Source organism: Conger conger, chromosome 12 (assembly GCF_963514075.1).
Source record: "Conger conger chromosome 12, fConCon1.1, whole genome shotgun sequence".
In the NCBI taxonomy this organism is placed as follows: Eukaryota; Metazoa; Chordata; class Actinopteri; order Anguilliformes; family Congridae; genus Conger; species Conger conger.
This window is the reverse complement of record NC_083771.1, coordinates 46,847,884-46,864,051: the sequence shown is the minus strand read 5'-3', so window position 1 is coordinate 46,864,051 and position 16,168 is coordinate 46,847,884. Positions and strand designations below refer to the sequence as shown.

General features: G+C 47.4%; 1 protein-coding gene across 3 annotated transcripts in view; it reads left to right on the top strand.

Moving 5' to 3' along the window:
• The first annotated feature begins 4,226 nt into the window (after positions 1–4,226).
• Positions 4,227–16,168, top strand: part of LOC133142022 (netrin receptor UNC5C-like) — a 239,020-nt gene continuing 227,078 nt past the window's right edge. For 2 of the 3 annotated variants that reach the window (XM_061262939.1, XM_061262938.1), the window contains exon 1: positions 4,241–4,861. In XM_061262939.1, coding sequence (XP_061118923.1) covers positions 4,744–4,861 — 118 coding nt within the window. In that variant the 5' untranslated portion in view covers positions 4,241–4,743. Of the gene's footprint in view, positions 4,862–16,168 lie in introns of all 3 variants that reach the window. The other variant, XM_061262940.1, reaches the window with a different exon arrangement.

Sequence of the window (16,168 nt, the reverse complement as noted above, 5' to 3'; positions counted from 1 at the left end):
AGGTCTTGATTAGCTGTAGGTTTGGGCCCTGTGGTCTTGATTAGCTGTAGGTTTGGCCCTTGCGGTCTTGATTAGCGGTAGGTTTAGGTTTGGCCCTTGCGGTCTTGATTAGCGGTAGATTTGGCCCTTGAGGTCTTGATTAGCTGTAGGTTTGGGCCTTGTGGTCTTGATTAGCTGTAGGTTTGGGCCTTGTGGTCTTGATTAGCTGTAGGTTTGGCCCTTGAGGTCTTGATTAGCTGTAGGTTTGGGCCTTGTGGTCTTGATTAGCTGTAGGTTTGGCCCTTGCGGTCTTGATTAGCGGTAGGTTTAGGCAGCCCAGGCCACCCCGGACTTCACAGGCATGTGTTAAATCCGTCAGTCTGCCAGTGAAGGACGGCCAGAGCCCCATTCCAGACGCTTTATTTTCTCCTTTCCTCGCTGCTGACCTGGAAATCGACCGAGGTCCGCCATCTTCAATGACATTCCAACCCCATTAAATGTTCCTTCTAGGAGCTAGAAGTAGAGGTTAGGAACTCCCTGAACTTTCCTCTGAGCAAGGAAACGTCGGCGCAGCCTTTGTGGAAGTGTGTTTTGTGTTGGGGGTTACGCACATTAACACTGAAGGCACATGACTCCTAACCCTAGGCCCTCAGCGTGCCCTCTGGCTGTGCTTCCTGGTGTCATTTGAGAAGCAGCAGTTTTGTTGTTTTGGTTTTTTTCCCCTCCTTGATATTCTCTACAGGTTAACGGAGAGGCTTTTTCCCGTGAGAGTGTCGATTGATTTCTGTCCGCAGTAGATACTTATGACGTATTGTCGCAGACTAATTAATGAGCGGATGAATTTCATCCACACGGCACGGATGGTGCAGTGGGTAGCACTACCGCCTCACAGCAAGGAGGTCCTGGGTTCGAATCCCGGTCAGCCGGGGCCTCTCTGTGTGGAGTTTGCATGTTCTCCCTGTGTCTGCGTGGGTTTCTTCCAGGTACTCCGGTTTCCTCCCACAGTCCAAAGACATGCAGGTTAGGCTGATTGGAGAGTCTAAATTGCCTGTGGGTATGAGGGTATGAGTGTATGAGTGTATGAGTGTATGAGTGTATGAGTGTGTGTGTGAGTGAATGGTGTGTGTGCCCTGCGATGGACTGGCGACCTGTCCAGGGTGTATTCCTGCCTTTCACCCAATGTATGCTGGGATAGGCTCCAGCCCCCCTGCGACCCTGTTTAGGATAAGCGGGTAAATAAATGAAGCCACCTCTGTGATGTATGATGAGTGTATGATTTGGTTTGTCGTGTGTTTAAAGGCCCGCACACATATGTTCAATGTTTTTTGAGCATTTTATACCATCACGGAGCTTTCCGTTTGTGTTCCGTACTGATTCAAGTCAAACAATTGCAATTTTGGTAGAAGTACTAATGCGTATTTTTATATTTTCTAGCTGCATTTTCCCGAGCTGTTTGTAAAACGATTTCCCACGTGACATGACATAATTTTTTTATTTTTTGCATAATTATCAGATGACGTTTCTAGATGTTAACACAGAGAGCAGAACACGGGAGGCGGAGGGAGAATTGGGGTCTGGGGGCGGGGTTATTAGGGACAGACAGGAAATGTAACATTGAAACATAGCTGAGGAACTCCTGAAGTACTGGGCTGGGCTGGGGGGCTGGGTGGGGGTTTACTGGATTAAGGCCTTTTATCCCCTCATTCCCATGCTGGCCCAGGCACTGCCACTGGGCACTGCTGCTGGGAGAACAAGGCCCAGCTGGTGCAGTAAAACACAGGCTCCGTTTCACCAATCAGCTACTGGGGCTGTGTGGTGGGCTGACTGGGTGGGCTTCTGAGAGGGGAAAGGGCACACACACACACACTCACACACACACATTACATACACACACACACACACACTCACACACACACATTACACACACACACACACACACACACTCACACACACACACACATTACATACACACACACTCACACACACATTACACGCACACACACATATGCATACATTTACATTACATACACACACACATTACACACACACTCACACACATTACACGCACACAAACACACATTACACATACACACACATTACACACACACACATGCATACATTTACATTACAAACACACACATGTGCATACATGCACACACACACACACATTACACGTACACACACATATATGCATACATTTACATTACATACGCACACATGCACACATACACGGGCACGCACATACATGCACACATCTAGACACACGTGCATGCACGCATACACATGCACACAAACACATATGCGCGCATACACATGCACAGACATGGACATACTGTACACCCACGCTCAAATATGCACATACACACACACATTACACACACTACCACATACTCATACACACACTCACACATACTCACACACACACACACACACACACATATCCGCGCATACACATGCACACACATGGACATACTGTACACCCACGCTCAAATATGCACATACACACACACATTACACACACTACCACATACTCATACACACACTCACACATACTCACACACACACACACACACACATATCCGCGCATACACATGCACACACATGGACATACTGTACACCCACGGACAAATATACACACACAAACACACACATGAAATTTATAGTGTCATGAAGAGTTATGTACAGCCGTGATAAAGATGGAGAGAAAAAGACTGTAACTGTGATTGTAGCCCCTTCATTCTTAGCATTGTCCACGGGATCCTGAAGAGTAAATTACCGTCACCACCTCTGGAACCTCATTTAGTTTCACTGAGCGCTGACAGGCGGCTGTAGCGGGTTGACAAACCGTTTTTTAATTTACCGTTCCGTGTAAGTACATTGAGCCAGGGGGCACATTTTCCCCCAACAATTTTTTCCCAAAGATGCTTTGTTGTCGAGTAACATCTTCTGACATAATTGCAGGGCACTTATCTGCCGAACCTTTAAACCGGGGGGTGGGGGGGGTGGGGGGGGGAGAGAGAGAACATTTTCAATCTCGCTTTTAGTTGAACAGAGTGTCAGCAGCCACAGTGTTGTTTGGTGTGCTCCTGTATCTTGAGGCTGTTTTCCTCTGAAGAGGCCGTTGGGCCTAACGAGCACTGGCATGACTGCGATGCTCAGGCCCAGACCTCACCCTGTCATACCCCGGAGCCGGGAGCTGTCCCAGGACCCGGGTGTGCCAGATTAGTCCCCTACCGAACCCGGCAAAAGAACGTGTTCCACACCACAGCATGTCCTTCCGCGGTTCCAGAGTACATACCTTTTTAGGTGAAAAAAATAAATAAATTGTGATCATTAATCACGTGTGTTTTCTACATTCCGGACTAGGGAATCGAGAACGTTGACCTTCGTGGGATTTCACAAGAAATCTATATTTTCAACATCTGCTATTTTCCTGTCAGTGGGCTATTGGGGACTGAAAGATTAATCCAATTTCACAACTTCCAAGATTCCTTTCTGTTGAAATCGTTGTGTCAGCTGTTTTCAGATCAGAGGTCAGGGCATAAGTAATACGTTTATGCAGTATGCTTTTGAGAGTCATCCTTGCTGAAAAATATATATATATACAGCTCAAGCTATGTTTTGAAACAGCTGGTAGCTGGTATTTACAAACTGGTCATAGCTGGATTTTACAGCAGGGATTCTTACCTAGTTGTGTCCCACCAGTCTCATCAGTGTTGTTGTGGTAGCACGAATATGAAATGTTTTCAATGCATTTTATTTCCTTGCTGTGAGGAAGGATTTCGGCCACAATGTACCTGCGCTAGTTGTTGGGAACGTGCGATGGCTCCTTAAAATCTTCCTGGTTTCTCTTTCAGAAGAGATATTACTGTCATTAAGATTTTCCTGGTTCATAAATAAAACCATTTTTACAAAATAATTATGGTTTTATTAAAACGATGCGATTTTCTTTTATATACTGAAGAAACTTTATTTGCGGTAGCATATGAAAAGCGCACGCAACACAAATCAGTAACTGGACTCGGTTTCGGTAGTGGATTCGGATGAGCGGGCTCAGGCAGGAGTCGGATCAGAACAAGCCGAGGGGCTCGAGCGTCTGTCGTAATTACGACAAAATGTGACGATCCCGTTCCCCCTGCCTCCAATCCGGGTTTTTTAAACTACCAGGAGAGAGAGTGGAGTAGGTGGGATCTAAACTGGTGGCAGTGTGGGAGAAGCGTGGTTGAGGAAAGGATTCATCTCTTGGAGTACAGTAGAGCGGAGACGCGGAGTTGTGCCAGGAGGATGCATTCTCTGCACCGAGAGGAGTGAGGGAGCTACGGCAGTGTGGATGGAAGTCCTTAACAACAGTATATATATTCGTATAAATATTTTGTTTGTTTGTTTGGTGAACCTGACACATTCAGTCGATCAATCCTCGCAGTTTATTTAAACAATTGCGTAATAAAAACAAATCAATAAACAGTTCGTTGTTTGGGGTTTTGCACTTAGTGTCTAATGCTAGAGGGCGGTGGCATTTCGCCGTGCATTAGCCAGCTCGACATCTGTCACAACATCACTGAGTGTCATCGGAAAAGTCCTGGGACCAACTGAACCGGCTTTTTGCCTCCCCTCCCCATTTTCGTGTTCCCCCAAACCCTTTTTAAGACTGCTCAAAGCGGAGTTTGGAACTAACCCATTTAGCTACGAGTGTGCACTCGTTACAGCGGTACTTGGCATTTCCAAGCGGATTTTCACTCTTCAGGGAGTGCGGTTCTTCGGATCATGTGGAAAAGGGACCCGATTCTGAACGGTGGAATGAGATTCACGGGATACTTATCGCAGATGTACACGGTACCGGGATTTCTCCTGTTTGTCATGATCCACCTCGGAGCCGCGCAAGGTAAGACAGTCCACCGATACCTGCAGGTGCCTATAGCAAGTGCGTTTCAGCGAAGCCAAACGCACGGCGAGCGAAGTGGTTATTCTGAGTGTTACGCGAACTCCCATTTCTGCATTGACACGTTGTCACTTTAAATTGTTTCGTGCTTATAATGAACAAGTTTGTGTTTTGGTATCGTTCTTCCGTGCTGAAAAATGTGCGCAAAGACGTATACGCAGCCTGTATTCTGTGAACTGCAGTCGGGTGGTATTTAAGGATGTACCATAAGCTGGATAGATTTAAACTTTATAACTACGCGTTTGAATAGGCTACTGTAGCTTTCCAGAAAGGGTATGGTAATTGATAGTGTAATCACGCAAGGTAAAGTGAAGGAAAAGTATCCCGTTTCATGTAGTCAATGTGAATTCATTGTTGTTCACAAAGATTGTTGTTTTAAGAGCTATTACTGTCGTACCAAACAGACTGTCATTCTTTTTTGGTTCCGGAAAACGGATTGTTCGTATGCGCCAGTAAACACCGCACACCCTTAGACATCAGACGGATAGCCTACTCGCGACCAACTCATGAACGTTTATGATTTATCTTTTTATTTCCATCCAAAAAGCCAATAGTACCTTTCATTAAAACTAGCAATCTGCGTTGAAGATACCAAAATTATTATAAGCAAAATTGTTGTCTGCATTCGACATTGGCTCAACACTAGGCTACATAACAGTCGTGTGTCTAACCGAGGGGGTCAAATCTCATCAGAAAAGACACCTGATTAGTTACTGGAATTAGTTGAATCAGGTGTCGTAGTGCTGGGCTAAAACAAAAACCTGCACCCATCCCGGCGCTTTTCGGATAAGACACCCCGAAACACGGATTTGTTTTTACTGTGCAGTCTGTTTCCACAGTTCCCTTGGCCAGTGCGCGGAGTGGTGTTTGCAGACGAAGTGCGAATATCCAAGAAGCCCGTTACGCGACACAGTAGGCTAGTCTGCTGTGTAAAGAGCAGGGAATGTAGCCTATTCTAGACGTTTGGAAAAATAATGATCTCCAGAACCGACTTTTCCTTACGCTAGGTCCAAGAAGTGAATACAACAAGACCACCGATTAAAACTGGTTCAACAACATCGGTTGCAGTTTTGATGCTTTTGTCTACCAATACGCTACGCCATATTCCACAGACATACAGTACGCACGATTTACATTTAACTCGGTGTCTGCGTCTCGGCGTACTTTTTGCAATTTGTTTTCGTGATTCCGCAATATTTTAGAGAAATGAGGAAATGTTTAATGAAAAGTAAAGGCTTTCATTGAAGAGCCCAACCGGTGCTGAAACTTGACGAATGAAACTTCATTAATTAGCCTATATAAACTACTGACCAACTCATACATTTTTAAAGATCCCAATACACGGATACTCCCACGTCCTAATCTCACTCTCCTGTGAATTCTGTCGTTTCAGTAACCGGATTGACTGTCATGGTTGAGTGATTTTACACCGTATTTAGTTTAAAAAAAATGTAATCGATACATTATTGTGCATATTAATATTCTGGCTGTTGAGCGGTTACATTTCTCGAAAGATAATCATCAACTTATGTGCAGTCTGGTACATTCTATGCAACTCCATGTTAACAGCAACTAGTTAGATAAGACTGTGTCTGTCTGCTCACAAAATGTTGACGCCTTGCAAGAAAGATAATTGCTTTCTATCTACTGTGGTGGCAACATCAGCGATCATATCCGAGATTAAATTTTAAAAAAAAATTGGATTTGGTAGTCAGCTGAAAGGAGATGGGCAGCTTTGACGAGCCGTCTCATCTCCCTCCCAATCAGGACGGTGTGACTGAGAGACTACGCTGACTTTCTGACTGCCTCTTACGCGGGTATGGAGCTTAGCCTACTTAGACTATAGCTGATTAGTGTGGTGATACAGGGATCCTTTTTTACACTGCTTGTGTGTGTGTGTGTGTGTGTGTGTGTGTGTGTGCAGGCACATGTCTGTGAGAGAAATGTGTGTGTGTGTGTGCAGGTGTCGGTGTGTGCGAGAGAGAGTGCGTGTGTGTGTGTGTGTGTGTCTGTGTGTGGGTGGGTGTGATTATGTGTGTGTGTCTGCGTGTGAGTGTGTGATTATGTGTGTGTGTATGCATGGGGGTGTGATTATGTCTGTGTGTCTGCGTGTGTGTATGTATGTGTGTGTGTGTGTGTGTGTGTGTGTGTGTGAGTGTGTTTGTGTGTGTGTGTGAGAGAGTGTGTGTGTCTGCGTGTGTATGTGTGAGTGATAATGTGTGTGTAAGATTATGTGTGATTATGTATGTGTGTGTGAGAGAGAGAGAGAGATAGAGAGAGAGAGAGTGTATGTGTGATTGTGTGTGTGTGTGAGTGATAATGTGTGTGCGTGTGTGTGATTATGTGTGTGTGTGTCTGCGTGTGTGTGTGTGATTGTGTGCGATTATGTGTGATTATGTATGTGTGTGTGAGTGATTATGTGTGTGTGATTATGTGTGATTATGTATCAATGTATGTATGTATGTATGTGTGTGTGTGTGTGTGCACGCACAATTACTGCACCATTGTTTGAGGGCCCCTGTCAGCAAGGGCCCCTGGAATCATCCTGACTCCACCATTAAAAAAAGAAAAAGACACAAATAAGTTGTGCTGTGCCTGTGAGATGGCTTCTTAAAATACCCTTTCAGTGGAGGGATCTGTGCTGGCACTGAGGCATGCTTTTTATTTCTTCAGCATTCACAGCACACAGCTTGTGGGGGGACCTTATTTGGCCCCCAAGTTACCAGCTGAATATCCCTGAATATGTGGAAATCCGATTTGTCTGCTGTATCGGATTTAAGTGTGAAGAACCCCAATTCAGTTCTGTGTGCAAGTCGAGAAAAAGGCGAACCTGACCAATTATGAGCGAGACACAGTCTGCAGGTATCTGCTCCTACCGTGCGCTACACCACCTGATTTCACTCATTGTTTAACCTGCTTAGTTCAGATAATGAGCTCATTAGTGAAATCAGATGATGTTGCATACGGTAGGAGCAAATACCTGCAGACACTGCGGCCCGCAGGACGTGGAGTTGAGTAGCACTGCAGACACTGCAAGACGTGGAGTTGAGTAGCGCTGCAGACACTGCAAGACGTGGGGTTGAGTAGCACTGCAGACACTGCAGGACGTGGAGTGGAGTAGCACTGCAGGACGTGGAGTTGAGTAGCACTGCAGACACTGCAAGACGTGGGGTTGAGTAGCACTGCAGACACTGCAGGACGTGGAGTGGAGTAGCACTGCAGGACGTGGAGTTGAGTAGCACTGCAGACACTGCAGGGCGTGGAGTTGAGTAGCACTGCAGACACTGCAGGACGTGGAGTGGAGTAGCACTGCAGGACGTGGAGTTGAGTAGCGCTGATTGAATTAAATAGTCATCAAGTCTCCTGTTTAGCCACTGATGTTTTGGAACAGGGATCATCAAATCTGGCCCTCAGATACAAATCCAGCCCGGGTAATGAACTGAACAATTAGTGCTACTAATCGGCGAGACTGTTTTCACACCTGACTCCCAGGGAATGGGAAGGGGGGAAAACCAGCAGTTCTCGGGCCTCGAGGCCTGTAGGGGCAGCCTGTCGTCTAGTGGCTAAGGTCCATGACTGGGACCTGGAACATTGGTGGTTCAAGCCCTAGTGTAGCTTAACCCTTAGCCCTTAACCCCCATATTGCTCCAGGGGGGATTGACCCCCTTGCTTAGTCTAATCAACTGTAAGTTGCTTTGGATAAAAGTGTCAGCTAAATGACTGCAGTGTACTATAACCGTGAGTTGCTGATCTCTGTTTCGGAGCCTTTACGCAGACAGTCAGATGTACTGTTTAAGATCTGGGGGTTTGTTTGTGTGAGTTACAGCTGACTGCACCTCTCCGCTCCTCTCTCTCTCTTAAAATTACTCCCCGCCTCTGGCTCTTGCTGTTTTCTGTGAAAAGTCTGCCCGTTTGGGCATCAACAGAGGCGGGGGAACTTAAAACTCATCACCGGAGGCCCAGATCCCAGACCGGCTGTTCTTTTGTGCTGGGTACGCTGCAAAAAAATAAGTCAATCTCAGCAAGTACAGAGAGTTCAAATCTTATTTCTATGACTTTTTTTTTTTGCTAAATAAGTCAAAAGTAGTGCCAGTGGGGGGGATACAGTTTGACTCATTCAGAGATTTGGCAATGGGGTGAAGAATATTTCACTCGTCAAGCAAACAGTAACTTAAAAAGGCTGATATTTTCTCCTCAAGAAAAAACAATAAGTCTTAAGATTTATTACAAGAATAAAATGCTTTTTTCAATGGTCTTATTTTTTCAATGTATTCTCCCCTAAAATGTTCTTAACTGGAGGAAAAAAAGCGCTGAAAGGTTTGGTTTTGTTTTTCACGTAAATTTGGCAGCAGGAACACGTACAAATGTTCAAGGTTCATTAACAAGAGGCGTGAGTCTTATCAGGCCCGGCCGTGTCTATTAAAAACAGAGACGTCCGGGGGATTGGCGTTGTGGGGGGAATACTGGCTCAAGGATGTTTCCAGAGTAAGTGGCAGTTTGTCTGCTAAATGCCCTGAGACAGCTAAAACCCCATCGCCCATTAAACGGCCATTAGCTCGGCCCATTTTGGGTAATGGCCGATTGTGTGTAGAGCAAACACGGGGCTAAAAAGCGCCCTCTTGGTTGGGCTGACAGATTGATGGCTTCCGGAGGCGCATGCCGCGTGGCGCTGTGGCCCTCTCAGTAACGGGAGCGCAGGGCGCACGGGCGCAGCGTCTGTAGAGGGGGGCTCGGACGCCGATCAATCTGTTCCGGCACTGCGGCAGGTAGTTCCCCTTTCACGCTGGCTATCGAGAGCCCTTTGCTAGGGTTACACAGGTCTTATCATGCGGAATTTTAAATATTATAATATTTACTTAAAAGTTGTTGAGACATTGATATATTTTTGCGGTGTTTGATCTCCCTGAAGGTTGAGTGTATCCTTGACCAGCAGTGTCCATTCCACTGCTCTCTGCTCTGACCTCTGACCTCTGACCTCTATCAGTGAGACTGTTTGATGGGGGGGATAGTCCTCACTTTTGGACCCCTGGAGTAATGGGCTGTGGCACTTTTAGTTTACATCAATTTCCTGGCAAATAAAAACATCCATTTCCTGTGTGTGTGTGTAAAGCTGAATACATGCAAAGAGTAACAATCGAATGTTTGTGTGTGTGTGTGTGTGCGCGTGTGTGTTTAACAACACTATGGCTTTTTGTTTGATGTGTGTGTGTGTGTGTGTGTGTGTGTGTGTGTGGGTGTGTGTGTGTGTTTAACAACACTATGGCTTTTTGTTTGATGTCCTTGTGTGTGTGTGTGTGTGTGTGTGTGTCTGTGTGAACAGCTTTCTCCATTCTCCATGGTCGGTTTTTGCGGCCTTTATTCTGAACGGTACAAAGGAAATGCTCAACAGACTAAAGGAGCATCGATGCCGCTCTTCAGTGCCAGCAAATAGGGAGGAAAAAGGCCCAGTAGCAACCATATACAGACCATATGCAGACCATATGCAGACCATATGCAGACCGTATGCAGACCGTATACAGACCATATACAGACATGCTAAAATGGCTCCATAGCCTTGCATTCTTAAGGAGACAGAAAGAAAAAAAAAAGATGTAATTCTCAGGGGCATTGGACAATGACAGCCCTCACTCCCAGTGGAGGTGAGTGTCATGGTCTGTCATGGAAACTCCAACCCTGGCCATTTTGTGTGCATTAAGGAGACGTCAGTATGCTCACTGACGGCCATTTTGTGACTAATTAACGGGCTCCATGTTTTTAGGTACTGATGTTTCAGTATCGCTCAGGGATTACTTAAAGGTAAGAGTTCTCTGTAGCACGGTGGATTGAGGTATTGGACTCATTTGAGTTATCTGTACTTCCCTCTAGGGTCTTTCAGCGCACTTGTTCCTGGTTATGGGTATGCACTTTGTTGTTCATTGCTCTGGATAAGAGCGTCTGCCAAATGCCTATAATGTAATATGAAGTGAGTTGAATGACTCAGTTTTAGTTTTCATAATGCTACCTAGCTTTTAGGAAAACTGAGTATTAAGTGCACTTTAGTGGCAGGAAAATTATTTTCTGAAGCAACATACAGGCGGCACGGATGGTGCAGTGGGTAGCACTGCCGCCTCACAGCAAGGAGGTCCTGGGTTCGAATCTCGGTCGGCCGGGGCCTCTCTGTGCGGAGTTTGCATGTTCTCCCCGTGTCTGCGTGGGTTTCCTCCGGGGACTCCGGTTTCCTCCCACAGTCCAAAGACATGCAGGTCAGGCTGACTGGAGAGTCTAAATTGCCCGTGGGTATGAGTGTGTGAGTGAATGGTGTGTGTGCACAGGGTGTATTCCTGCCTTTCACCCAATGTATGCTGGGATAGGCTCCAGCCCCCCTGCGACCCTGTTCAGGATAAGCGGGGTAGGATAATAAATGAATAAATGAATGAATGAACATAACTCACAAACACATACTGTACAATCACACACACATACAGACACACCTACACACGTACACACACGTACACACACACACACACACACACACACGTACACACACGTACACACACACACACGCTCTGCTCCAGAAGCACTGCCCCATGGTGATCCTGGCAGAATGTTTATTCACCGTCTGCTGTAGCCCTGTACTACTCTCATCTGACCTGGGTCTGCCCTGTACTGCCCTGACCTGTGTCTGTTGTTGCCCTGTACTGCCCTGACCTGAGTCTGTTGTAGCCCTGTGCTGCCCTGACCTGTGTCTGTTGTTGCCCTGTACTGATCTGACCTGTGTCTGTTGTAGCCCTGTACTACCCTGACCTGAGTCTGTTGTTGCCCTGTACTGCCCTGACCTGTGTCTGTTGTTGCCCTGTACTGCCCTGACCTGAGTCTGTTGTTGCCCTGTACTGCCCTGACCTGAGTCTGTTGTTGCCCTGTACTGCCCTGACCTGAGTCTGTTGTTGCCCTGTACTGCCCTGACCTGTGTCTGTTGTTGCCCTGTACTACCCTGACCTGAGTCTGTTGTAGCCCTGTGCTGCCCTGACCTGTGTCTGTTGTTGCCCTGTACTACCCTGACCTGAGTCTGTTGTAGCCCTGTGCTGCTCTGACCTGAGTCTGTTGTAGCCCTGTGCTGCTCTGACCTGAGTCTGTTGTTGCCCTGTACTGCCCTGACCTGTGTCTGTTGTTGCCCTGTACTACCCTGACCTGAGTCTGTTGTACCCCTGTACTACCCTGACCTGAGTCTGTTGTAGCCCTGTGCTGCTCTGACCTGAGTCTGCTGTAGCCCTGTACTGCCCTGACCTGTGTCTGCTGTAGCCCTGTTCCCGGATGAGAGACTGCTTTCCCCTGGCCTCTCACTGCAAAGCAAGTCTGTCTTCACAAGTGGTTTGGTCTTGTAGGGAGACTTAATATCATATATTTTTTCTTGCACGTAGAACATATTGGCTTGTTTGCTTGACAAGCAAAGTTGTTGTACCCCATCTCAAAAAGCTTGACATGAGTCAAACTGCCTCCCTTTTCTTATCTTGTCTTATTTAGCAAGGAAGTAATACAAATACGATTTTAAGCCTAAATATAAGTTAAATACCTGTGACTGAGACTGACTAATGTTTTTGGCTTTCGCAGTGCTACCCGTGTCCGCCTGCCTTCGTAAGGCAAAGCTACGCGGCACTCTGCAATTCCGTCTCCTCTACCATCACCTACTGGACAGCTGTTGAGCCGCGGGGGGGCTGGGTGGGTGGGGGGGTGGGGGGTTACCACGGTTCAGCGTCTCTGCTAGGACCCGCCGTGCCTACACTGCGTTTGCCTTTCCCAATAAAATTTGAGCGTCGTCCCCTGCGATGTGCCTGGTTTGTCTGTCCAGTCCGCTCAGGGTGAGTAAGACATCCTGCTGTGCTTTCGACACTCGTGTACTGGTGTACGACGGGAGATCCCGCTGACTGACGCTGATTATGTGCCCATCTGACTCGCAGAACAGCAGGTGAACATCCGCCCGTCCTGTCAGTCCCGTCGCGGTACAAACTCTCCGGGATCGCGAACGCCGGCCGGTCCCCCGCCCACTCAGCCCAAATGTCGTCGTTCCCTTTACGTCACGCCTCTCCCGAGCCATCGGGACTTTGCTGTGCTGTGCTTACGCAGGCAGGAGCTTTAAAATAGAGTATAGAAAGAGCGGTTTAAGTTTAACCCTTAAGGTGGTGGAGCGAGCCGTGTCTCCGGAGGCAGGAGGTGGGCGGTGAGAACAGGGGGGGCTGTAGCCTCGTGGGGGGAGGCGCACGGCTGTGAAGGTGTGGCCACAAAAAGATCAGGGCGGCTGTTGGGCACCTTGAGCGAGGCCCTCAACCCCGCATTGCTCCAGGGGAGGGTTGTTCCCTGCTTAGTCTAGTCAACTAAGTCGCTTTGGATAAAAGTGTCAGCTTAAATAACTAATTTAATGTAATGGGCACTGGCTGAACCTGTACTTTTAGGCTGGTCCCCCCTCCCAATTCACCGTTCATCTATCCATCCATAAATCCATCCATCCATCTATCCATCCATCCATCCATCCATCCATCCTTCCAGCTATCCATCCATCCATCCATCCATCCTTCCAGCTATCCATCCATCCATCCATCAGTCCATCCATCCATCCATCCATCCTTCCAGCTATCCATCCATCCGTCCATCCATCCATCTATCCATCCATCCATCCATCCATCCGTCCGTCCATCCATCCATCCATCCATCCATCCATCCTTCCATCTATTCATCCATCCATCCAGCCATCATTTTAACCCGCTTCTTCCTGGACAGGATCACTCCGGCCCTCTCCACCCATCTAGAGCCTATCCCAGCATGCATTGGGTGAGAGGCAGGAATACATCCTGGGCAGGTTGCCAGTCCATCACAGGGCCCCCCCCCATCATTCAGATCTCACAGCACAGGGCCTCTCATTCTCTCAGATCTCACAGCGCAGGGCCTCTCATTCTCTCAGATCTCACAGCGCAGGGCCTCCCATTCTGTCAGATCTCACAGGGGGTCTCCGAGATCCCGGGGTCTGCCGGTTTTCCGTTTTCGACGTCAAATCTGTCACCAGTTCAGACCCAGGACACTGTGAACTCTGCAATGAACGGTGCAGTTGTAGCCGGGGCGGACCCTGCTTGTGTTACATACAGGAGGGCTGCACAGGGGCCCGTGCGACCGCAGGAGTGAGTGCTCGCTGAAAGCTGACACTGAAACCCTTCATCTTCGTCCTCCTCCTCCCCCCTGCTCTCAGGCCTCGTGCCGTCACACCGCCTGTAAGCCCTGGGAGTGAGTCGGCCGTTAGATTAGCTCATTTCTCCCGCAGGTTTTCCCCCGTTCTCCCTCGTCACAGGTCTCGCCTTGGAGTTTGTCCATGAGAGCGACTGACGACCAATGACTAACGACCAATGACTAAATGCTAAAGCAAGGAGATCCCTGCGCTGCAAAAAAAAATACATTTATTTTTTTGCTAAATAAGACAGAAATACTGCCAATGAGGCGAGACGGTTTGACTAATTTGTCAACGGGGGTACGGAAATGTCACTGGTCAAGCAAACGGTAACTTTGAGAGAAGGACGTTTAATTTTCAGTCATACAGTACATGTTTCAGATCGTCGGAGAGCACTTCCATCTATGTCACCTGTCAGACATTGTGCTTTGACTCAACAGCGGGCCTTGGCCGGATGTTATGGAGGTTAGGCTTGTGATTGATTCTTTTCTCTTTTTTTCACAAAAAAAGTGAAATATTTGCTTTTAGCTATGGAGATAGAGAAGACAGAGATTTGCTTGTCACAGAACGGGCTGGTGTTTGGACAGCTTTTGGACATTATGCGGTGGTTTTGGGATGCAGACATCTACCTGTCAGGTGCAACATAATTTGGTTTCCGTGTTGTGTTTTCTCTGTACTCCCCTGTCTGAGAAGCCTCTGCCGCTGCTATGAGACGCTGGTGTGTTATCAGGAAATCTGAAACCTGTCACAGCGTAGTACAGAGCTGCTGGCAGGTTTAATATCATCGTGACTCAAACATCGACAAAGTAAGTCCGCGTGTGTATCGTTGCGTGTCTGTGTGTGGTCATACGTGCACGGGTGCGTACGTGAATGTGTGTGTGTGCGTGAGCGCGTGTGTGAGATCTTCCAACCTCATATTTCAGTTCAGCTGCTGTTTATTTTTTCCAATAAATCCCGTGTAATTATCTATCATTTCACGTTTGCCAAAACGTCACCCGAATCCTAGAGCTGCTAACCTCGAGCTGATGACCTCTTATGTCCTGCGTGACGGAGGAGAGGGGGGGATGGGATGAGGAGCTAATGGACGGAGGAGAGGGAAATGGAGGGATGAGAGGGAAATGGAGGGTGATTTGAGACCAAAGTCAAGAGGCTGAATGATGCACGCGGCCAGTGGCCCGAGAGCCCTTAAGCAGACTTAAATGCAGACTTTGGCTGCAATCCAACTTCCTCTAAACTGCAAAGCACGTTTTATGATGGTAATTATTATGATGATGACGCTGGAGACATTGATGATGATGATGATGTTGATGATTATAATAATAATAATAATAATAATTCATTTAATATTTGGTTATTTGAATTGGGGCAGCTCAAACAATCACCTGATGCATTGCAGCCAGGTGTAGATGGGGCTGTGTTTCTGCTGAGCTGAAGTGCTGCAGCGTTTAGTGGCCCTGTGGGCTGCCGTAGCTCAGGTTCCTCCAGCCTGGGGCTGAAGCACCAGGAGTCTCCTCTCTGCCCTTCCCACAGGGGTATATTTTCAGGTACACTCAGAAATAAAGGTGTGAAAAGTGCCTTAAAAGGTACAAATACTTGTTGCTGCTGCGATACCCTTTAACACTTGTACCCCTAGCCGGCAATATCCTGTATGATCATTTATAATTTGTACCTTTTTTTTGCATTTGTACCCAAAGAGTACATTACTGTACTTTCAGGGAACATTTGGGAAATTTGATCCAGGAAGAACAAATGCACCTCCGCGGTCACTATGTCTGTGAGTGTGCTGCATTTCCCAGGAAATGTGACTAATGTTGCTAATCGTCATAGCAACAGGAGCCATGACGACACATTGGAAATACTGGCCAGTTGCGACAGGGGGCTTCGGTGTGTTGCGGTTTGTCATCCTGTCCGCGTGCGCAACGTCTCGTTTTACGCCGATGGGCGTGCAGTAGACCACAAATACCAGGGCCAAAAACAAAAGTAACACATTCACATATACAAAACAACTCTGTCTTAACAAGTGTGTGAGTTCTGCGGTCAGACCTGAGCCTCGGGACGGA